This window comes from Leptopilina boulardi, unplaced genomic scaffold, assembly GCF_019393585.1.
Source record: "Leptopilina boulardi isolate dan_hultmark-lab unplaced genomic scaffold, ZJU_Lbou_2.1 LbouV2_405, whole genome shotgun sequence".
Lineage (NCBI taxonomy): Eukaryota > Metazoa > Arthropoda > Insecta > Hymenoptera > Figitidae > Leptopilina > Leptopilina boulardi.
Window position 1 is genome coordinate 42,877 of NW_026137980.1, and position 25,694 is coordinate 68,570.

At 28.1% G+C, this 25,694-nt stretch overlaps 1 protein-coding gene across 2 annotated transcripts; it reads right to left on the reverse strand.

The window, feature by feature from the left end:
- Positions 1-25,557, reverse strand: LOC127289310 (uncharacterized). 2 transcript variants are annotated; one of them, XR_007844153.1, is made up of 11 exons: positions 25,366-25,557; positions 25,188-25,307; positions 21,860-21,977; positions 21,516-21,771; positions 16,413-16,529; positions 15,248-15,338; positions 12,304-12,440; positions 11,786-11,918; positions 4,892-5,009; positions 4,548-4,803; positions 1-450 (listed from the first exon to the last, which is right to left on the reverse strand). XR_007844153.1 is itself a non-coding variant. In XM_051317165.1 (9 exons), exons 1-9 carry the CDS (start codon positions 25,507-25,509, stop codon positions 11,605-11,607), a joined length of 1,170 nt encoding a protein of 389 aa, XP_051173122.1. In that variant the 5' UTR covers positions 25,510-25,557; the 3' UTR covers positions 11,269-11,604. The 2 variants fall into 2 exon arrangements, 1 of the variants encoding a protein (XP_051173122.1); XM_051317165.1 differs by lacking the exons at positions 1-450; positions 4,548-4,803; positions 4,892-5,009 and adding an exon at positions 11,269-11,658.
- Positions 25,558-25,694: the final 137 nt, after the last annotated feature.

Consider the following 25,694-nt stretch of genomic DNA (forward strand, 5'->3'; position numbering starts at 1 on the left):
TTGCGTGTCCGTATTTTTTTATTATTATCGATGTGAATTATTTACCTGAACTCCCGTCAAACTTAAATTAATTACACAGATTCCAAATACTAAAAAATACGTAATCGAAAGAAACTTCTCGATATAGTTGACAAATCTTGAAAAATAAAATATTACGATTAATGAAAATTATAAGTCCTATTTGCATTTACCCTCACAGAAACAAAAATATCAGGATATCCTATGGACAAACGGATATTCCTCCAACGTCTGTAAGACATCTTGAATATCTAGATGCTATTAGGGTAACTATAATAATTCTTTAGATTAAGATAAAATTTGTGTTATACAAACAATAAAACACTTTTATGCATTTTAACACAAAGTATTATTCCTTGCTGAAGATTTTTTTCAAAACTAAGTTTCTTACTGCTACCTTGATTTTCCGTAATAGCAGATGTCAATTTATGCCTGTAAAGAATAAATTTATATAAGATGATTAAAAAATTAACAAGATGGTTAAAAAATTTTGAAAAATATAAATAATTACCGACCTAGAAATCAACCTTATCAACTGATGGTAAAGAACTTTTTTCCTAATATAAAAAATTACATACATAGAAATCTAACTTACCAAATGATGGTAAAAAAGGTTTTTTGAAAAAAGAAAATATAAAAATTATATATTCCTCGTTTAAAAAGATATTCAAAATATGTGACGCTCCACAAGAAAAGGGACCTAACGTGCTTTTGACTTAAGGTTCATTCACTGTGTCATTGCACGGTAAAAGCGAACCTTAAGTCAAAAGCACGTTAGGTCCCTTTTCTCGTGGAGCGTCACATATATATTTAACAAATTTCAATCTTATTTCAATTGTTTCTTAACAATTGCAATATTGATACTATTAATGCTTGCTTTTTGTAAACAATAAAATATCAAAAAGTCACGTTTCTGCTACTGTCGGATTTTTTGAAATTTGTCGATTCAAAAAGGTCTAACATTAACAATTTTTAATGAAAAAATTATTTCAAAGTCAGGAATTGTTGCTGGAATGTTACTGTATAAGAAAAAAATTTATTTAACCCATTAACGCCCAAAAACTGAAAATTCTTTGTACACATTCAGGCTACGTTATTTTAAATAAATCGGTCAACATTTTCTACGAGAGGTACATTTCCTATAGGTCTTGAGTGTGCTCTTTCCGATTCCGGTATCAAAAATTAATTTTGTCTAAGCCGAAATTAAATATGGCGGTTTAAATGTCAAAAAACACAAAAAAAGTTTCATTTTTTTCAGTTTGACATTTTTTTTCAATCGGAAAAAATGTAAGAATAAAATTAAATTGTCTACCATAGGCGCACAAAAGTTGTGTACTTTCGAGAAACGTAAAGTAGAATAAAAAATTTCAAGATGGCAGACCAAATATGGCGTCAAATTCATTGTAAAATGTGAAAATTTTGTGCAATATTGGTCAAATTGACAAAATGTAACTGGATTTGCCTGAATTTTGTTACTCGGGGGTTTTTGGGGTCGCTGATTAAGAATCTGAAGTCGGTTTTCAAAAATTCAAAATGGCGGATTCAATATGGCGGATGAAATTTTAAAAATGCATTCAATTGGTCTGAATTTTCATACTCGGGGGTTTTCGGGGTTGCAGATTACGAATTTAAACTTCATTTTTAAAAATTCAAAATGGCGGATCCAATATGGCGGATTAAAATTTTAAAAATGTATTTATTTGGTCTAAATTTTCATACTCGGGGGTTTTCCGGGTTGCTGATTACGAATTCGAACTTCATTTTTAAAAATTAAAAATGGCGGATCCAATATGGCGGATTTTGAAAAAAATCCATCGTATTTACATGAAATCAGTTTCTCGGGGGTTTTTGGGGTCGCTGATTAATAATCTGAAGTCGGTTTCCAAAAATACAATATGGCGGATCCAATATGAAAAATGAAAAATGTAAAAATCCGTTCAAATAGCCTGAAGGGGTTTTCAGTTTTTTTTTAGCCGCCCATTTAGGCGTTTACCAATTCTTACCACGTGGAGGTAGACAAAATTAAGAATGTTATTTTTTTTTATTTTTTTAAATATAATTTGTTTATTTTAGATTTAATTATTAATACTGAATTAAAAATTTATTTATTCAAATATCTGAATATTTCTAGTGACATACACACAGAAAGAAATAGTTAGTAAAACTTTCATGAACTAGATATTATCTTCTGGATGGGCACGAAGTTAGTAAATTTTTAACTTTTTCGACGAATTCATCAACTTTTTCTGTGCGCATGCGCAAACATTGGATTTATGGAGATACTGGTTATGGATCCGCCATTTTCTATTTTACAAACCCGACTTGAGATTCTTAATCAGCAACCCCAAAAACCCCCGAGAAACTGATTTCATGTAAATACGATGGATTTTTTTCAAAATCCGCCATATTGGATCCGCCATTTTTAATTTTTAAAAATGAAGTTCGAATTCGTAATCAGCAACCCGGAAAACCCCCGAGTATGAAAATTTAGACCAAATAAATACATTTTTAAAATTTTAATCCGCCATATTGGATCCGCCATTTTGAATTTTTAAAAATGAAGTTTAAATTCGTAATCTGCAACCCCGAAAACCCCCGAGTATGAAAATTCAGACCAATTGAATGCATTTTTAAAATTTCATCCGCCATATTGAATCCGCCATTTTGAATTTTTGAAAACCGACTTCAGATTCTTAATCAGCGACCCCAAAAACCCCCGAGTAACAAAATTCAGGCAAATCCAGTTACATTTTGTCAATTTGACCAATATTGCACAAAATTTTCACATTTTACAATGAATTTGACGCCATATTTGGTCTGCCATCTTGAAATTTTTTATTCTACTTTACGTTTCTCGAAAGTACACAACTTTTGTGCGCCTATGGTAGACAATTTAATTTTATTCTTACATTTTTTCCGATTGAAAAAAAATGTCAAACTGAAAAAAATGAAACTTTTTTTGTGTTTTTTGACATTTAAACCGCCATATTTAATTTCGGCTTAGACAAAATTAATTTTTGATACCGGAATCGGAAAGAGCACACTCAAGACCTATAGGAAATGTACCTCTCGTAGAAAATGTTGACCGATTTATTTAAAATAACGTAGCCTGAATGTGTACAAAGAATTTTCAGTTTTTGGGCGTTAATGGGTTAAATGTTTTCATTAATTTTGAATAGCCAGCACCTTACCCGACAGTAGCAGAAACGCGTATGGATTCTACTAATGTCTGGCGGCCGGCGGGTCGCTAGTTTCACCGAGCCTTACCGACTGATGGTTAATTTTGAAAAATTAAAATATAAAAAATACCGCCAAAGAAATTTATCTTACCGACTGATTGTAAAACAGTTTTTGAAAAATAAAAATATAAAAATTACCGACACAGAAATCTACCTTACCGACTAATAGTAAAACAGTTTTAAAAAGGCTGTTAAAATTTCAAAAAATTTATTTACCACCAGTCGCTAACGTAGATCTCTATGTGGATAACACTGCCCAGCAAATTTCAAATTTTTTTCTGCGAATAACATGGGACATAGTGTTTCCGAACGGATTTTTTGTGCTGAACACGAATCTGGGGTCGAAAACTTCCCATCACGTCACGTTTTCGAGAAAATAGAGGTTGAAACCCCTAAAAACAGGGTTTTTGGCCATTTTTGAAAAATTATACAGCGAAAACCTGACGTGGTACAAACTTTGCTGATATCAGAAATTAAAGGTTGGTTCATGCCCTTTCAAACGAGCCCTATTCGAAATTGATCGCACTCACCCTTAGAGCAGGGGGTGTGTTTTTGTCTAGCGGTGCACGAAAAAAATGTAAACATAACATAAAAATTCAAAATGGATAACAATTCAATAAATCATGATAGTTAAGGGGTTTTCGGGGTCGCTGATTACGAATCTGAAGTCAGATGTCAAAAATTCAAAATGTCGGATCCAATATGGCGGATATCAAAATAAAAATTTGATCCAATTCACTTGAAAATGGTCACTCGGGGGTTTTTGAGGTCGCTGATAACGAATCTGAAGTCAGATTTCAAAAATTCAAAATGATTTATTGAATTGTTATCTATTTTGAATTTTTATGTTATGTTTACATTTTTTTTCGTGCACCCCTAGACAAAAACACACCCCCTGCTCTAAGGGTGAGTGTGATCAATTTCGAATAGGGCTCGTTTGAAAGGGCATGAACCAACCTTTAATTTCTGATATCAGCAAAGTTTGTACCACGTCAGGTTTTCGCTGTATAATTTTTCAAAAATGGCCAAAAACCCTGTTTTTAGAGGTTTCAACCTCTATTTTCTCGAAAACGTGACGTGATGGGAAGTTTTCGACCCCAGATTCGTGTTCAGCACAAAAAATCCGTTCGGATACACTATGTCCCATGTTATTCGCAAAATCGATGCAGAGCAGTGTAATTTTTTATATTTTCATTTTTTAAAAATCTGTTTTACCATGTGAAATAACCCTAATGATCACATTGCGCTCGCAAATGAAATTCGAAATTTAACATTTATAATTATATTTACCCTATAATTTCAAATATTCCACAAGAATGTTCAAGTAGCATTGAAAAAACCATAGCTCCATTCACTAACAAAATAGTACCTACGTAACCATAGAAATGACTCATCACTAATATAGAATAGTAATATTTTTCTTCATCTACACCATAGTCAACAGGAGTTAGGAGCGGCCTAGGTTCATTACTATCTTCAGTGAAACGAAATAATAAAAAAATACAACGTGAAACCATGAAAATTGTAACACTGCCAATATATCCAACTAAAAAGAGACATGTATTATTTTATCTATAAATTATTTTAAATAAATTATTTTCTTATGAATTATTCAATATGTCATGTGAATTTACCGCAGTAAACTGTATTATATAATTTGCACCTATTGCCATATTTGTGTAAGACATAGGCTTCATGTTTTGATGTCAATGTTTCCCAGTCATTTTACATTTTTGAGAAAATTACATACATCTAAAAAGAAATTTATTTTGCTATATATGATTTAGGGACTGAGAATTAAAAATTATAACTAGTTATTACTTTTTTTTCTTGAAGATGGTTGTTAATTAAAATAATTAAACCTTATAAAACAAAACATATTGGTGAAATGCAATCTAATACCATATCAATATTATCCGACACTTTTATCACTCCTGCAATCTAATTTTATTAATAATTAATTATATAGCTTAAAATTATTTTAATCAAATACAATATTACCATTCCAGAGATAAAAAACAATTAAACGAATAGAAAGAAAGATTTTATCAAAAGTTTTAACCACTTCGGATGATATTGACTTTGTCCTGATACTATTATAATATATTTAGTTAGAATGTAGTACGGATTTTCTAATATATCCATTTGTTTTCAGCGTTTACACTATATTTGCAAATAAAATTTTTGAGGGTTATTTCTGGTTAGCAACTACTTATAATAATACTTTAGACTGTAAACATTTTTTTTTTTAATGTAAAATAAATAAATTTCTCAGATCAGGCAATGTAGGTAAGGGTTTGAATTTGCGTGGCCCTTATATTTCTCTGGAAACATTAGTAACTTAATTTTTGTAAATTTCTGAATCCTTCTGTTAATTGATATTTCTCTACTATCCGCGAGAAAATTCAAGGCCCCTGAAAAATGATAGACTTTCACTTTGAATAATCCTTTAAAAAAAATTGCTAGGAAAAAACGGAAACAATATTTGGAAAGCTTAGAATCTCACAAGCTTGTATACTTCAGGCTGTTTCTCAAAAAAAATTTTTCTTTCTGACAGACGCAATAATAGATCAAAATGCACCCTATTTTTTGTTACTTTAGAAATTACCTGACTTTGCATAACACTTTTATATGAAAATCTTCATTGAAAAAATTTGAAAAAAGTATCATTTATTCATTAAATCCTTCGGAATAAAGCCATTTTTGAATTTTTAAAAAATATTAATTATTATTGTTTTTATTGTAAAAAAAAGAAGACAGTGTTATCTCTCGATCTACTGGGCCGATTTTAATGAATCAAATTTCTGTGCATAAATATTAAACCCAACAATTAATTCAATTTGTTGGAAAAAGTGTAATTATCGTTCTTTTCGCGATTTTGGTCATTTCTGTAGACAGTTTTTTTTCTAGGAACAGGTGAAAAAGGGTAGCGGTAGGCAAAATTTTCTTGAATAGAACTATTAAGCATGCCATAAAAAAGATCCCGGCCAACTCCTTTGCCTAGACTCAGAATTTTTTTCACGAAACATTATCAGTGCTGTATATATGTTGTAACTAAGGGCCCAAAAATAATAATTCATATGTTACTTATAAATGACATTTATTTTTTAATAATAATTATTATAATAAATACAAACAATAATTATTGTTAATAAATTTTTTTATAACAATTAATACTTAAAGTTTATTACACTACCAATTTTTGGGCCTTTAGTCACAACATTTATACAGCACTGATAATATTTCGTGAAAAAAATTCTGAGTCCAGGCAAAGGAGTTGGCCGAGATCTTTTTTATGGCAGGCTTAATAGTTCTATTCAAGAAAATTTTGCCTACCGCTACCCTTTTTCACCTGTTCCTAGAAAAAAAACTGTCTACAGAAATGACCAAAATCGCGAAAAGAACGATAATTACACTTTTTCCAACAAATTGAATTAATTGTTGGGTTTAATATTTATGCACAGAAATTTGATTCATTAAAATCGGCCCAGTAGATCGAGAGATAACACTGTCTTCTTTTTTTTACAATAAAAACAATAATAATTAATATTTTTTAAAAATTCAAAAATGGCTTTATTCCGAAGGATTTAATGAATAAATGATACTTTTTTCAAATTTTTTCAATGAAGATTTTCATATAAAAGTGTTATGCAAAGTCAGGTAATTTCTAAAGTAACAAAAAATAGGGTGCATTTTGATCTATTATTGCGTCTGTCAGAAAGAAAAATTTTTTTGGAGAAACAGCCTGAAGTATACAAGCTTGTGAGATTCTAAGCTTTCCAAATATTGTTTCCGTTTTTTCCTAGCAATTTTTTTTAAAGGATTATTCAAAGTGAAAGTCTATCATTTTTCAGGGGCCTTGAATTTTCTCGCGGATAGTAGGTAAGAAGATGGAATTTGATACCTTACACGTTTCATTGGTTACCGTGGTAATCAGCAGGATAAAAATAAACCATGCATCCGTACGCAATGAGAATACTCTTTACATTATCAATCTAAACAACTAAGCTAAATTTCATGATAATTAAATAAATTACACAAAATCCAAATATTAAAAAATACGCAGTTGTAAAAAACTTCTGAATATCATTGGCATTTTGTATATCATTCAATATTAATTTAACAACATTGAATGATTTTGGATTTAGATTATGTACTACAGAACAGGTTAGACTTTTTCACTAGTATCAAAAAAAAATAATTTTAAATGGCAGTTATATGTTTATTTAATTATTTTTCATTTCTGACATTTTAGTGTAGCCCTTATTATCAGATTCACTGTTTAACACTATAAGTTCTAGCGTCGATGCTGTTCTACATTTCACAAAATGAACTTTACAAATTTTAGAGGTTGAAATCATTTTATACAAACATTTGAAACTTTTTAGACATTCTCACACAAAGTATTATTTCTTGCTGAAGGTGTTTGTCAAAACTAATTTTATTAATGCAATCTCTGTTTTCTTCAATAGCAGTTGTCAATTTAAATCTGTAATGAATCAATTTATAATTTTAAAGAAAACAAAATTCAGAATAGGTACTTTTAGGGTATTAGTAGTTGAATGTTTTTCTTAACATATAAATTTAATCATTAAAAAATTAAACAAACCAATCGCATTCAAGGAGAAGAAATCCAAGAATAGTTTACTAGTATATGTGTTTTTTTAAAATTAGATGAACTTTCAACAGAATGCGATTGATGCTTTCTTAAAATAATCTGATACTTATAGGTAATTTTTAATTTTAGGGTTTTATGGTTTAGGGACGAAACCCTTATAGTTTCGCGCTTTGGCGTCCATCTGTCCGTCGTATGAGTTACCATTGCAACCGTTACCATAACAACCGTTACCATGGCAATCGTTTCCAAGACGACCATTGCCATAGTAACCGTTACCATAAAAACTGTTTTCATAACAACCATTTCTATAACAACCGTTTTCATGACAACCCTTTCCATGGTAACTATTTCCATAGGTCCATAGCAACCGATTTTATGACAACTTTTACCATAGCAACCGTTATTATGACAACCGTTGCCACACTAAACGTTACCATGGCCAACTATTTTTTATTATATATTTTTGACCTGAATTTTAAAAGACACGAAACCCTTACTGATTTTTTAATAAATAAATTTACCCTATAATTTCAAATATTCCACAAGCATGTTCAAGTAGTATTGAATAAATCATATCAACATTCATAGTCAAAATAGCACATAAGTATTCCCACATATGAAGGTGCAACATAATTAAACAATAATATTGTTCTTCGTCTATATCAAAGTCAACAACAGCTAAAACTGGTCTTAATTCTTTACTATCGCTAAGAAAACAAATAAACAACAAAATAATACGCGATAGCAAATATATTGTAACATTTCCAAAAAATGCAACTGAAAAAAAGATTGTATCTTTAATTTAAAATGATATTTCATATATTATTCAATATCTCATTCTATTAACAGTGAATTTACCCATGTTAACCATATTATAGAATTTGCACCTTTTGTCATTATTTGTGTAAAAAAAATGCTTCATGTTCTGATGTTAGCATTTCCCAATCACAAGAAAACTATATTCATCTAAAAAAAAAATTTATTTCGATATATTTTTATTTAGAGACTAATATTGAAAAATTATAAATATAAAAATTAAAAGTCATTATAAATAATAATTACTTGTTTCTCTTGGAGATTGTAATTTATTAAAATAATAATACTTATTAAACCGTAAAACAGTGGTGAAATGCACTCCAATACCAAATAAATATTACTCATCACATCTATCATTCCTACAATCTAATTTTAATAATTAATCATTTAGCTTTGAATTATTTTTATTGAATATATAGTATTACCTTCGCAAAACTACAAGACAATATAAAGAATAAAAATAAAGATTTTATCGCTAGTTTTAACCAATTCGAATAATATTGACTTTGTCCTGATGCTATTACAATATATCTTCCTATATTACAAAAAGATATCGCCGCCGCCGCTGTTTCAAGAATTCTTGACCTAGGAGGGGGGAGTCCCTCCTCCTAAATTTTGAGGTTATGTTCGTTTCAAGGCTCTGAATTTAGCCGCAAGTCCCCCCTCCCTCCTCTCATTTCCCCTCCTCCGTCAAAAATGACCTAAATTTTGAGGTTATGTTCGTTTCAAGACTGAATATAGTCGCAAGTCCCCTCCCCCGTCAAAAATGACCTAAATTTTGAGGTTATGTTCATTTCAAGACTCAGAATATAGCCGCAAGTCCCCTCCCCTCCCCCGCCAGAAATGACCTAAATTTTGAGGTTATGTTCGTTTCAAGGCTCTGAATATAGCCGCAAGTCCCCCCTCCCTCCTCTCATTTCCCCTCCTCCGCCAAAAATTCACCTAAATTTTGAGGTTATGTTTGTTTTAAGACCCTAATAAAGCAGTAAGTCCTTCCCCCTTCCCTCATCTTTCTCTGTATTTCCTGCCAAAAATGACATAAATTTTAAGGTTATGTAAATTTCAAGACTTTCAATATAGCCAAAAATGACTTGAATTTAAAGGTTATGTTCGTTTCAAGACTTTTTAATAATTTATTGGTTGTTAGGCAATTTCATTGAAATTATTTTTAAAAATAATTTCTTAATGTCGATTTTAATTTATTTAATTATTTATTTATTATTAATTTTATTAATTTATTAATTAAAATTTAATAATTTTAATTTTAATAATATATATTCAGATTTCAATGAATTTGTAATAATAATTCTTTGAAATAGGTGGTTCATTTGGAAAAATAAGATCAATGGAAAATTAAAAAAGGGGGGTTGGCGCGCGAAGCGCGCAGGGGGGCGTAGCCCCTTTAGTTTAGATAGAATGTTGTACGAATTTTTTAATATGTCCATTCCTCTTTAGCCTTTATGCAATATTCGGTAGAAGACAATGTAAGGATTATTTCTGCTTAGCAGCACCCCAATACTTTGTAAAAACTTTACATCGACTAATAAAATATTCATGCGTTTACGCAAACACTTTCTAGGGAACTGGTAATTGTTTCTCAAAATATAATAATACCCCTTTAATAAAAGTTCTTCCTTTGTTTCTTCGTAAAACTTTAATCAATACCACTGCAATATCAATGTCTATAGATTCTTTAGATACTACTGAAAAGAATACCAGTTTTGTTGTTACTTCAATTGATTTCACATCACAGATTAACTTCTAAATTTCTCTCTAAAAAGAACTAGAATTCAGGAAACTATTATTTTTATATGATTTAAATATTCTGACATTATCGAATTATAAACTCTCTTCTGATTTTTGTTGCTCCAACAAGGTCATATTGTAAAAAACATATAAGACTGTAGCCATTTTTTGTAATGCAAAATAAATAAATTTCTTGGACCAGACAAAGTGGGTGGAATTTTGAATTTTTATGGTCCTTGAAATGCTTTGCTGGAAACAGTAAAATAATTTTTAATAATTTTCTCAATCCTGTTGTTTACTTGTTGGCAATCTAAAATTTCTAAATTAACATTACATTTATTACAATCGGAAGCTTTTAAAATCGTGTTTTTAAACCTTATACTTATGGCCTAAAAAATCTATTACCCCTTAATGAATTTTACAGTTTTTCATTTTTAGAAAATTAAAAATCTTTATAAAGTTATTAATGAAATTTTATTAATGACATTTCTGCATACGTTATAAATGACAATAGATCACATTAATTCTGTTTATAAATTTAAACAAAAAATAAATTATATTAATGATGTCACCCTAGAGAGTATGAAATTTATCATGAATAATTATAATGTACAATATTAAAAAATCCATAAGTGGTATAAATAACTAATTGAAATATAAAAAAATACAATTATAAAAATACAATACATGTGTACAATTATATAGAACAACAATATTCAAAGATGAAAAGAAACTTGAGGAAAATCTGTTTATCCAAGTTTATGTGAATAGAAACTATTTTAATATATTATCAATTCAGTCAATTATACAGATCATAAAAAGCTTGGAAAATATATGTTTCTTTAAATTCTTAATATTAACGGTATATCGTATATATATCGTTAGAATCTCAACAATTATGGACTTTAACTATTTTAAGATTTAATATAATTAGAACTAAATTTTATCTGTGAATATTATAATACACTTATACGCACACACAATATACACATATATAAATACATATTATTAAAAATTGATAATCGCATTCAATAATTAATTAAGATAATATTAAAATAAGAGAAAAATTTTGTTTGATAAAAATTTAAGTGCAAACATAACCAGTCTACCACTAAACAGTTAAAAATGGGTAATCAGATGGATGTCGCATATAAAAAAAATTCTATTTTATTGTCGAACAGCCATCAATACAGTGAAATAGGATACTGATGTTTGAAGAACCTATAAGTATTTAAAAGCATAAGATAACCTATAAGTAGTTTAATATAAATAACAAATATTACCTGACATAACAAAGAAGTAATAAAATAATTTATAAATATATATTTTAATACTGAAATTTTTAAACCTTTTTAAAAAACTCCAAAGAAAGTATAAATACTCTTCCAACAACCAGTTTTGTAGGTTCAGCGCCTCTTCTCATTATGATCAGTAACCATTTTTGATTTTCGGATGTCAAATGATACCAACTTGCACTATATCTAATTAAATCATTTTTTAATATAATCATTTTAGATAGCTTACAACAACAAATACTCACAAAATCTTTAAATATCATATAGATATATCTGATCACTAATATAAAGAAATGTTTGTTTATATTTACATCCTAATTCCCTAAAAAATAATTTCTGAAAAATTATGCATTCAAAAAAATCTTCTTTTATATATACAGAATAAAAAAATTAAATAAATTATTTTCATTGTTTTTTTTAGAAGATTTTCCATTCCGACAAGACTTTATCTTTTTCATCTAGCTCAAATGCATCAACGAAAAAATATTTAAAGATTTTCTAAACACTCTGCTGTCACAATTATTACTTAGGAAAATGTAAAAAAAAAGAAATTGATAAAAATAAGTTATACATGCAGTCGGAAATGCAAGTGCTCGTATCTATTAAATGTTGAGTTGGAAAAGTTAAAAAAAGAATATTAAGAATTTGAGCAACTGAATGAAGTCCATATCTTGTGGCTTCCCTGGCATTATCTAGATTCATTACAGCCTAAGGAAAAATTTTAAATTAAAGCCAGAACTATTATTGAATTATTCGTCTATTTTACATTTTTAAAACACTGCATGCACAATGCTGTTTTTATTACACTGAAAAAAAAACTAGTAGGTTTTACTACTTTTTAACTACTCTGAGTAGTACAATAGGTCCTCAACTGAATATTTAAACAGTTCTATTAACTATATAAAAATAGTTAAACCAATTAAAAATGTAATTGGTAGAATGACATTTTGTTATTGTATTAATTCAATTTAAAAATGTTAAAACAACTCAAGATGTAAGTAGTAGATTTTACTACTTAAAGTGGTTCAATAGGCTTTAAGAACATTTTTTTGGTACATTTAATAAATATTTTGCAATTGAAACTACCACTTTAAGTAGTAAACTTTACTACTGAAAGTGGTTCAATAGGTTTTAAGAACATTTTTTTGTAGAATTAATAAATCTTTTGCAATTGAAACTACTACTTTAAGTAGTAGATTTTACTACTTAAAATAGGAAAATAACATTATTTTTTTTATAATTGTTTATTATCAGTAGAATTGACTTTTTCATCCTCTCTCCTATACTGACGCTTATTTTATGCCCTAACGATTATGTACCTAACAGAGAAAATTTCTAACCGACGGGAATTGAACCCTCGACCCTAACGCTCGCTATCCGATACCTTAACCGACTAACCACGCACGCTCGCTACGACAGTCTGCAAACTACTCGAAGACTACTTTCTGCTTGTCCAATTGTTAATTTAACTATTTAAAGTAGTCATTTTTACTACTTTTATTAGTTGCTATAACTATCCTTTTTAAGTTTTGACTTATAAATTTTTCATCTTTTAATTATATTATAAGTTGTTTAATTGCATAGTGCAGTAAAATCTACTACTTAAAGTGATAGTTTTAATTGCAAAGGATTTTTTAATTCTACGACATAAATGTTCTTAAAGCCTATTGAACCACTTTAAGTAGTAAAAGCTACTACTCAAAGTAGTAGTTTTAATTGGAAACGATTTGTAAATTTTACATCAAAAACGTTTTTCAAGCTTATTGAATTAATTAAAATAGTAAAAAATTACTACTTAAAGTAGTAGTTTTAATCACAAAGGATTTGTTAATTCTACAACAAAAATGTTCTTAAAGCCTATTGTACCACTTTGAGTAGTAAAATCTACTACTTATAGTAGTAGTTTTAACTGGAAACGATTTGTAAATTCTACATCAAAAATCTTCTTTAATTTTATCGAATTAATTAAAATAGTAAAAATCTACTACTTAAAGTAGTAGTTTTAATTACAGACAACTTGTTAATTCTACAACAAGAATTTTATTGAAGCCTATAAAATCATAAAAATTAATAAAAAAATTTACTACTCAAAAAGCAGTTATATTAATTAAAGAACATAATTCCTTTTACTACATTTCATATAAGGGGGGGGGGGGTATGGTTTAAAAACGAAAAAAAATCGATTTTTTTTTTATTTTTTTAATCGAAAGTACAACTCATCAGAAATATTGTACTAAAATTTCAACTCATTTGAAGTTGAATTGAAGGAGATATGGAGCCAAACGCCTTTTGAAACCGATCGAGCGTGTCGAAAAGTTATATGTGACCGCGTCTGAGAAAAGGGTGTTATCGACCAAAAAATTGATTTTTTTCTTAAGACGGTTTCTTATAGTTTAAAGTCCTAAAAATACGATGCAGCAGGAACACTACTTTATGGTGCTGGCATCGATGACTCTATGTTAGTGCGAATAAACAATATTTATTCTTCAAATTTTCTCACTATAAACTTTAAACGCGTTTTTCTCAAAACCACTTTTTTGAAGTCGGTGGTCACGATAACTCAAAAATTTGTAAACCGATCGATTTGAAATTTTACACACTTCTTTAATATATATTTGACTCCCAGCCAACGATCCCCTTTTATTTATTTTTTGCATCTAATCGATCGTACAGCGACAAAATGGCGCCTTTTTATGCTAAAAACCGCACTTTTACCTTTTAACAGATCGTTAAAAAATTAAAAATTTTTTTTAACAAAAGGGCATCGTTGGCTGGGAGGTATACTTCCAAACAACTAATTTCTTTAATCCCGTGTATTTCAGATGATTCTTCGATTTTATATCATGACCACCGTAAGAGGTGCAATTTGTGACATTGTCTACTTGACGTAACTACAACTCCGCTGTTTCTCGACATTTTAAGTCAAAAAAATTCACAAATATACTTAAAATGTTACTGAAGAATGTCATAATAAAAGTATTGCAAAATATTTAGTAATTTCATAAAAAAAAAATATTTTTAAAAGTGATTTTTTTGGCCCGTTATACCATACCCCTCCCATAACTGATGAATAGTAGTTGGATTTACTACTCTTGAAATTTTGAGTTGACTACAATTCCACTTGTTTTTACTACCTTAAGAAAGTTAATTTTACTACCGACCTGTAGTTGTACTTTAACTACAAATTTACGTAAAATCAACTATTACTTATTAACTTCTTAAAAAAAGTTATATTTACTACATGCACAGAAAATTATAAGGTATTAAAATAAGCTGCAACGCTCATTATTTTAATCCAATTTTACTTATTTTAATACTAAAATGGATTAAAATAAGCAAAATTGGATTAAAATAATAAGCGTTGCAGCTTATTTTAATGCCTTTTAATTTTCTGTGTGAACATGATTAGATTAACTAAAAAAAGTAGTTATTTTAACTACTTTCTAGTCAACTACCCAATGGTAATTGAATTTCTCGGCAATATTTTTTTCAGTGTAACAATCTAAATAATTCACCTGAACTCCCGTGATGCTTAAATCAACTATACAGAATCCAAATATAAAAAAATACGCAGTTGAAAACAACTTCTGAATATCATTGACAAATCTTGTAAAGTAAAATATTCCAATTAATAACAAAAAAAATACTACAATCATTGAATGAGTGTATAGAATACGTCTACCTCAATTTTATAAAATCATTCAGTGAAATTTTATATGTATAATCACTGCAAAAAGAAGTATCTTAATATAAGATGTTTTGGTAGTAATTTTTAAGATGTTTTTGTAGTAACTTTTTAGTTATTTGAAATATCTTAGTTTAAAATATTAATAGTATCTTTGCCAAAGTGCTTCACACATTTTTGATGAAAAAAATTTTGAGATTAACTAAGGCCTCTTATGTAAGATGTTTAATGTATTTTATATTTTAGTAACTTCAAATTCTGACGTATCTTAGAATTTACAAGCATCTTTTTTCTAAACATCTTATGACTCCACAAATATCTTAAATCAAGTTACTTATAGAAACTTACCGAAGTAACTTACATTTTAAGATCATGGAAGAAATATTTTAATTCTTGTTAAAACGCAAAAAGCATGTTAAATATTAATAAGATACTTTACAAAATATCTTTTTTTAAGATGGAAGATACCATTTTTCCATATTACATCTTACTGTAAGATACCAAGTAAGTCACTTATTTTTGCAGTGATGTTTATCATAGAAATTTTTCGACTAGAATTTAAATATACTCACTGCAAAAAGAAATGTCTTATTTTAAGATGTTCTGGTCACCGTTTTAAGATGTTTTTTATAACTTGCTTCTAAGTTATTTAAAACAACTTAAAATGCATTAGTTTCTTAAGATATAAAATGGATAGGAAGATACTTTTGGTAACTTGCTTCCAATGTATCTTATAATAAGATATACTTCTTTTTGCAGTGCTGTCAATATAATTATATCTTTTGATTTATGATCATGAACTGCAGAACAGGCTAGAATTTTATTCTGTATGAAAGCAGTGATTTTAAATCGTAGTTGTTTATTTTATTAGATTTCGTCTTTTTTAACTTTACAAAGTTACTGTTCAATCTGGCTCTATGTTCGAGTGTAGATCCTGTTCTGCAATTCAAAGCATTAGTTAAATAAATTTTAGAAAAAAACAATATTATACGAACGATAGAACCCTTCTATGCATTCTCACACAAAGTATTATTTCTCGCTGAAACTTTTTTTTAAAAATTAGTTCGTTACTCTGGTTTTGGTATTCCTCAAGAGCAATTGTCAATTTGTGTCTATAAACATTTGATTTATAGTTAATAAAACATGATACTTTCTATTAAAAGCATTTTCAGTTAAATGCTTTAGTTAAGAAAATGTATAATTAATTTATCATTCAGAAACTTAACTACCCTATTGAAAATACTTCTACAAGACCTTGTACAAGAAATTATATATGCACTAAAAGAAATAACTATGGAGTACAGCGATAATTATCGGTTGTCGAACAATAATATATTGTTAATATAGATACTGCCACACGGTATCAATGTTAAAGCCATACAATAAAATCACAGAAAATTAAAAGACATTAAAATAAGCGTTGCAGTTTATTTTAATGCCTTTTAATTTTCTGTGATATTTCTAGATTAACCATACGTATTACTCATTTAACTTTACCTTGAAAACAGCTTAGCATATTGGTTCTTTCGATAATGCCACCGACACATATTTCAAAAAAATAAAAGAAAAACAAATGAATTCATTAAATTTTCAAACTAAATTATTTATTTTAACACTTTTGAAAATCACTGCAATTATTAAACACAACACTGTAATGTTTTATATCGAAAACTATTTGACGCAAGAAGGATTTTAACGCACTACCTAACGATTACGATCTCGAAACCTATAACCACGCAACTATATTAACGCTTGAGAGTAAAAATTTTAATGACTCACAAATATGAAGGACTTGAGATTCAGAAGATTTTAAACGAACTCCCAAAATAGGCACATATAAAAAACCGCACTCACTTAATTTCACATTCACAAAGATATTTATGAACTGTCACTCTTCGTGGCAGCCATTTTTAAAGTCGCAGTTAAGATAACTCCGTGAAGATACACTATGGCAAAAACACCGATACAATATAGAGAGAGCACGAATATGGATTGGAAATTGTGACAACTTGTATAGCTAGAACAGAGATACAGCATTATTGCCATAAAATAAATATAAAAATCTCTCTCTTTCAAGCAAAGGAATATTAGAACTTCAATTTTGCTATTTCTATATTGAATAACTAAACTATGCCTGTACTAACTTTACAGCAAATGTGTGTATCAAATAAATCTTTTATTCGACGTTTTTTCCAACATATGGTTAAATAAGACATAAGGTATCAGGCATATTGGATTTCATGTTTCTCTTATTTAAGTGTCCCTAAACTACAATATATAAACCTAGAAATGGTACATTATATTGCTTTACAAACAACTTAACAAGCATAATCGTATAGTTACGAAGAACATAGTATTTCTTTCAGTGTGTTCAGCAGCTGAACTTGTACCAGTTCTGTTGAGAAAATGTACAATTTCGGCACCAGAATATTTGCATACGTAGCCTAGTATACTAGGCTATGTATATAAATATTCGTAACCCGTAAAACTATAGTTTTACGTGCGAGAACTCCCTGTATAGGTATACCCACACGGACCCAAGGTCGCGGACCAAGAATTAGTGCCTGACCAGCACCGATGACACAGAATTTCTTCCAGTCATCTTCCAATTTGCAATGCGACCGGCCTAATTCACGATTACTTCTCTTGGTAAGAGGTGGGACCTTTTCAATCCCTAAAAACTCTCCAGATTTGCCGTCCGAATTGAGTTAGTGCAACTAACACGCCGAGTACGAAAGAAGAGTTTTGATTATGATTCTTAGATGAATAACGAACATTTCTCAATAGTTTTTAAAATCAGTTTACGTGCCCGATTTAAATAAAATTGAGTTTTTTTTATAAAAACAGTGTTTTATGGGGAATCAGAATTTATTTAATCTTATAAATACTGTAATAAATGATAAAATAATCACTTATTTTCAATTTTACATATAAATAATTATATTACTGTAGTGTTTGTGTCCAATTTTAAAAAATTAAATTATAATGTTAAAAGAACAATTTTAAGAGTGACAAAATTTACGAGGAATGGTCTCTGAAATTTTTTGGCAAGAAAAGACCTTTAATTATCGCTCTGAACGTGAAATAGTATTGATTTTAAAATACTTTTTTCTCGAAACACGAACACTTTTAACAAAATCAGCCAAAATCCTCATCTTATAAATTTTCTAAATCCAAAAGAATGTACGAATCCATAGAAAAAAATGGTTCCAAAACAAAAAGTAGAAAAGTAATTTAATAACAGCTGCGACTTTGTGCGCCCTGCATGCTTCTGCCATCTGACGGCGGCAGAAGGTAATGTACCTGTCATTATATTACTTTTCGTTTTGCAATCATGGTTTTGTATGGATTTGTATAATCTTTAGGATTTAGAAAATTTATATAAGATAAGAATCTCTAGCTGCTTTTGTAAAAAGTGTCCGTCTTTCGAGAAGAAAGTATTTTAAAATTAATGTTTATCATTTTCACGTTTAGTGCCGTTTTTATAGGGCGATAAATTTAAATCGGACACGTAAACTGATTTTAAAAACTATTGAGAAGTGTTTGTTATTCATCTAAGAATCATAATCAAAAAGAATTTTTAAGTGCTAATTCATTTTTATTTAAACCACCTTCTGGCACACCGTGCACAGTTGAACCGTTAGGCTTTTGGGACAAATTCTCAATTTTTTGACTCACACGAAACGCATGAAGGCAAACGTTTAACATTTGATCTGCAGAAACGCCACGGCTCTGTCAACCTCTAGCTGGAACTGGTGCCGAAATTGTATATTTTCTTCACCAGAACTCCCAAGTAGAAATGTGCCACTGGCATAGTACTGACCCAACACTGCCAGTCAGTATAATAGTACTGACTGCCGTACTGGGCCAGTAGTGGACCAACCCTGGCTGGTAACGCTGTCCAGTACTGATTTTGTCCCGCTCACCAGTACTAACGTAGTACTAGAATAATACTGGCATAATACTGGCAAAGTACTCATCCGGACTTAAAATCTCACTTTTTTACAAAATGCTAAAACACGCTTTCCAATGCAAATTTCATCCTTATTAGCTTATTACTCCCATTTTTACCACGAACAGGTAATGTGAAGCCAATAATAGTTAATGTTATTTAGAATATATAAAATATTATTAACAATAAATAATTAAAATAATAATTATCATTTATATTAATTAAATTATTTTATTTTTAATAAATTATTTTACAAAAAATAATTTGTGTTGTAAATTTTTTTATTTTTTTAAATTCATAATATTTAATTTTTTTTACTTTGCACTTATACTTAATTTAATAATTATTTAAAAATTGATATTACACATGAACAAATATTGTACTTATAACACTTAAAACTAAGAACGAAAAATCTCGCACGCATGGGGGATCGAACCCTAAACCCTTAGAACGCAAGTCAGATACGCATACCGCACAGCCGCGCTGGCTTGAAGTGCTGACTTGAAGTAGTTCACCTAATACAAAAGTTTTGATTTCAAAGTTTGTATTATCTATTGATCACGAAAATAAAATGAATTTATTCTTAAATTTTTTAAACTCATAAAATTTTTTCAATTTTTACAAAGATTTAAGGAAATAAAACTGGATATCAATTTCAGTTAAATATTTTTAATAAATTATTTTTACCGTAAATAATATTAAAACAGACAAAAATGATTGATGAATTACATAATTAAAAATAAGTTAATAAAAGACGACTGTAAAATATGAATGGTAAAAAATTTTTTAAATTTAATATTTAATTATTAATAATATTTAAAAATTACAGTGAAAAAATTACATTTGCTTTATTTTTAAAACTATTAGAAAAAAATTCTCAACTTATTGTTATTGCATGCATGATAAATAACTTAATGCACATATTTCAATGAGTACTAAAATAACTAAAAAAACATAAATATATTTTATATAGGTATATAATAATACATTACAATTACATCCAAAATTTTGAGGGAAAGTATTCGAAAGAAATTAATATACATTTTTTTAAATAAAAAATCATCGTTTTTTACCTATTGGAATAATTTAAAGACTTTTTCATTTAATGTTTTTTATCACCGACATAGTACTGATTCGGTGTGAATGACAGTGTACTGCCAGTACTGGTTTTAATATTTTTTTACCTCCGACATAGTACTGATTCGGTGTATTAGTCAGTACACTGCCAGTACTGAAAGTCAATACCGACAGCCAGTATTGGATCAGTACCATGCCGGTGTTTAATTACGGCGAGCTACGGATATTTCTACTTGGGCTGGTACAAGTTTAGGTGCTCAACATGTACATTTTCTTGTACAAAATCTTGTACAGGGTTTTTTTTAATAGGGTAACCAATTGAATTCAAGAAGAAGTTTATAGGAAAAGGATTGGGAGAACTAAAATTCAGCTACGAAAACTTACAGTCGTATATGTTATGTACAAAGCCCGAAATTATACAGACCCGCGGTGTGAACAACGATTTTTGTACAGACCGCGATTGAAACAAGGTATTTTGTACAAAGCTAAAATTCCCGGGCTTGGTACAGATATTTTTGTACTGAGCTTATTGAAATCGAATTTTCCGAAAAAACTAACGAACTTAATTTATTTTCAAAATCGTTTTTCATATTAATAGAAACCTTTATAAATCGATAATAATATACGCTTTCGAGTAAGACTTCAATAGTACTAAATTAATTTTGAATTCAAAAATAAATTATATCCTCATTCTCTTGTCATAATTGTCAATCAAGATTCAATAATAAACAGAAATACATAACATATACATAAAAAGTGACTAAGAAAAGGCAAGTAGGCTAAAAAAAAAGTTGGGACACTTAGAGAGTAGTTTTAAATGTAACCCGATCAGGAATCAAATAATAGTTGTACGTTGTCATCAGTCCTTAGGAAATGGACACTTAGAAAAGAATTTAAAGGAAGCAGACATAAGCTGCTGGCTTTAAGTATTAAGAAGCTGATCATTTTGTTCACAGATTACGATATTTATACGAATTTATATAAATTTATACTTGAATGCGATTAATACTTCCTTTAAAAAAATCTACTTTAAAAATGTAAAATTTTTAATATCTATAGTTTAATTTACCCTATAATTTCAAATATTCCACAAGCATGTTCAATTAACATTGTAAAAATCATAGTTCCACTTATAGTTAAAACAGAACCTAAGTAAGCACAAAGATGAAGATGTATTGATATCCAATAATAATATTTTTCTGGATCTATACCAAAATCAACAATAGCTAAAACAGGTCTAATTTCATAACTATCATTTAGAAAATAAATGAGCAAAAAAATAGTACGTGAAAATAAGAAGACAGTAAGATTTCCCAAAAAACCAACTGAAAAGAGATGTATGATTTTATCTGTTAATTGTAAATGATATTTCATAAATTATTCAATATCTCATTTTATAAACAATGAATTTACCTAGGTAAAACGCATTATAAAATTTACTTCTTTTTGCATATTTGCATAAAACATAGGCATCATGTTTTGATGTTAAAGTTTTCCAATCACTTTGCATTTTTGAGAAAACAAGAATCATCTAAAAAGACATTTTTTGTTTTGTTACATTATTTAATACCCTAGTAGAAATTTGTCATGGCAGCACTAGAATTCGTCAAGTTACTGGACAGTTTTTTTCGTGTTGGATGATTCTAGCTAAACTTGCAAATTACTATATACATATAGTGGCTGACCAACACTCTTGGAAATAATTCAAGTTCACCGAAAAAAATCCTCTTGTTTCAAGAGGATTCCTCTTATTTCAATGCATATTTTCCTCTAGTATATGCTGCAAAAGGATGTCCCCTAGGTTTAAGAGGATTGTCCTCTATGTAAAATTATTCTTCTTAATTTAAGAGGAAAATATCATCTTAAAAAGAATTCTGAAATAATAAAAATGCAATCATCTAATTTGTATGTCATAGATATAATCTATAAAATTAAAAGGAATAAAATTTGCTATTCCATGATTTACATCTATTTGAGTATAAATAAATTGAAATTGATTTTAATTTTTTTGAATAAATCAACTAAATCTATTTTTAATAATATTTTTATGCCCAAATTTATTTTAAATAAATTTTCAAATATAATTAAAATAAATAAAAATCGTAATAAAATAAATGTTTAAATAGCATAACCTCAAAATTATTTAAATTTTCTTAAAAATTACTTTTAAAAATTTCTTTTACCTTCAAAAATAGGCACGTATCTTATAATTTATAGAGGAATATTCTTAAACATAGAAGATTATTCTAAATTCTAAGAGTATTATTTTTATTCTAAAAAGATTATTCTGAATATAAGAGGAATGCTCTAGAATAGTCCTTTTGTTTCGATCCTCTTGAAATTAGAGGAAAATATTCTCATTTAAAGAGTAATACTCTTGTTTTAAGAATAAAATTCAAGAGGATTCTGTAAGAGGAATTTTCCTCTGAATACAAGAATATTTTTTTTCGGTGTTAAACTCGAGAAAAAATGAACTTTCCTTTCCAGAGCATCTAAATCAATATTCGTTTTATGAAAATCACTGTAAATTATTGTTCCACATAAATATTTTTTGCATAACTTACTTAATTGCAATAAATATACACTTGCAAAATATTATTTGTTGTAAATGTTTGCCAACTGTCGCATGAATCAGAAACGAACATAACCTATATTTAGTTGAAATCACCTGATTGGCCCAAGACAAAATAGCGCGCGCTTTTTTAAAATAATGAAATTTATTAAATTATAATAAAATAATTGCAATAAATTAAATTATCATGAAAATAATATTACCTTGAATAAAAAAGTGTTTTTAGTTTTAAAAAAAATTATTAAAGAATTATTATTATTTTCAGACAAATTTTACAAATATAGTAGAATATTATTTTTCTGTTTGAGTATATTATAATAAAATAATAATAATAATAATATTATATTATATCAATAATTATTAATTTATTAAAATAATTTTTATTTATAAAATTTTATATATAATTTTTGAGGATAATAAATAAAACAAGGAGGGGGTCCTTTATGTTTATTTCATAAACATTATGCTTCCTCATTGTGTGAAGCAAAAAATTCGCTACCTCGTGAAGGAAGCAATGAATTTGTCCAATTCAATTGATTGATTTAAAAAATTTCGAGTTAAAAAGGTTTTAAATTAATTAAATTTTTTGAAAAATAAAGAAAATTTTAATTAATTTTGAGTGTAACATAAACTTTATATATACCAATCGATTCGTTTTAATGCAAGGAATACAATTATTTTATTCATCAACTTGAATTTTTAAAAAACACAAAATTTTTTAGCTAAAATATGAATTTTCGATTTTTCAATTTTTATTAATTCTCAAATTTTAAATCAAATCTATACTTTATATATACCAACCAATTCGTTTCAACGCAGGGAATAAAATTATTTCATATATAAACATGAATTTAAATAAACACATCATTTTTTAGCTAAAATGAGAATTTTTGATTTTTTAACTTTCATTAATTCTTTAAATTTCAATCAAATCTATACTTTATATATATATCAATCGATTCATCTTGACATAAAGAAGACGATTATATTATATATTATCTTAAATTTTTCGATTTAAAAATTTTTTCAATTAAAAAAAAATTTTTGGAAAAAAGACGATAAAATTTTTTTTTGGGGGTACTTTTAAAAATCCTCTCGTCATTTTTGAGAGATTAATGTGTTAAATAAGCCTACCAAATTTTACCCAAATCCATTAAAACCTGTTAAAGATATCGTGTTCACAAAAACTATCCACACACACATACACACACACACATACATACATCCGGACAATTGATCAGAATCTCATATAACATGTTTCTATATAGAGGAAAATTTGTTTTCACCATTTTTAAAAATTTTATAAACGAAAGGACTACATAGCTTCCTCCACGAGGAAGCAAAAAATTAGTAATTAATTTTTTTATAATTATCTAATGTTTAAATTAAATTATAAATAAATCATTTAAAATCAAATAAACATCTAAAATGTTTATTTGCCTAGAAAATAATAAAAATAATATGCACAAATTCATAATATTATTAGGTACAGTGAAACACGTCAAGCATTTATTCTAATATCACTAATCAGAACGGCCGAGTTGCATAAAGCGTGCGTTTCTATCATTCGCGCCCAGCAGACCCGTGTTCGCTCCTCGGTACCCCCAAGATTTTTTCGTTGAAACTGCGAGAAGTGTTTTAAGGTACATGTTTATGACATTCATATTAATATAATAATTATAATTGTTTCAGTGTTGTTAATAGTTCAGTCAAGATGTGGATGTGTTGCATCAATCGTTGTACTTATGTAATTTTTTTTTAAATCCAGTTTAATTGTGAATGAAAAATAATATTTTTTATAACGAATTACTATATTTAGTGCATTATATTTTCATATAATAATTTTTGTTGATAATTGTAATTTTTTTTTTTAATTACATAAAATAAAAGTGTTTACTACATTAAATCTTATTATTAAATGAATTTCGAAATATTTAAAAGAATTAATTTGACTAGTTTTTCAAAAGTCCTATTGATAAAAAATTATCAAGTTGTGCTGGATAATATAACTTGATGAAAAAAGCGTGACATGACATTCGAGTTTTTAGCGAGCTGGCTAGTAAAGTAACTAGACAAATTCAAGCACGACTGGCCGCAGTTCTTTTATTATAGCTAGGACAAATTTCTACTATAGGGAAGGACAAAGAATAAAAAATTATAACTAATTACTTGTTTTTCTTGGACATTGTTGTTTATTAAAATTATAATACTTATTGATGCGAAACAGAGTGGTGGAATGCACTCCAGTACCAAATCAATATCACCATATATTTCTGTAAGACCTACAATCTAATTATATTAATTAGTTATTTATTTTAGAATAACTTTTCAAAATAAAGTATATTACCTGCCCAACGGAACAAGACAGTATAACAAATGAATAGTAAGATTTTATCAAAAATTTTAACCACTTTGGATGATAAGGACTTTGTCCTGTTGCTATTATAACATATTTAGTTAGAGTGTAGTATGGATTTTCTAATATATCCATTTCGCTTCAGTATCTATGCTATATTGGCAAAAAAAAAAATAATGTGAAGTTTATTTCCGCTTAGTAACACTCCAATACCATGTAAAAATATCACGTCGACTAATAAATTATTTATGTTTACGCAAACAGTTTTCTTGAGATCTGATAATCGTTTCTGTAAATAGAATAATAATCCTTTAAAATAT

Excerpts from the sequence above, each read along its gene's own strand:
- LOC127289310 (XM_051317165.1), bottom strand. The coding sequence starts at position 25,509 with ATGGATATATTAGAAAATCCATACTACACTCTAACTAAATATGTTATA. Across the intron at positions 25,308-25,365 it reads TGTCTTGTTCCGTTGGGCAG|ATTGTAGGTCTTACAGAAAT; the intron begins GTAATATACTTT and ends TAATATAATTAG. Across the intron at positions 12,441-15,247 it reads TAAGCATCACGGGAGTTCAG|GCTGTAATGAATCTAGATAA; the intron begins GTGAATTATTTA and ends ATTTTTCCTTAG.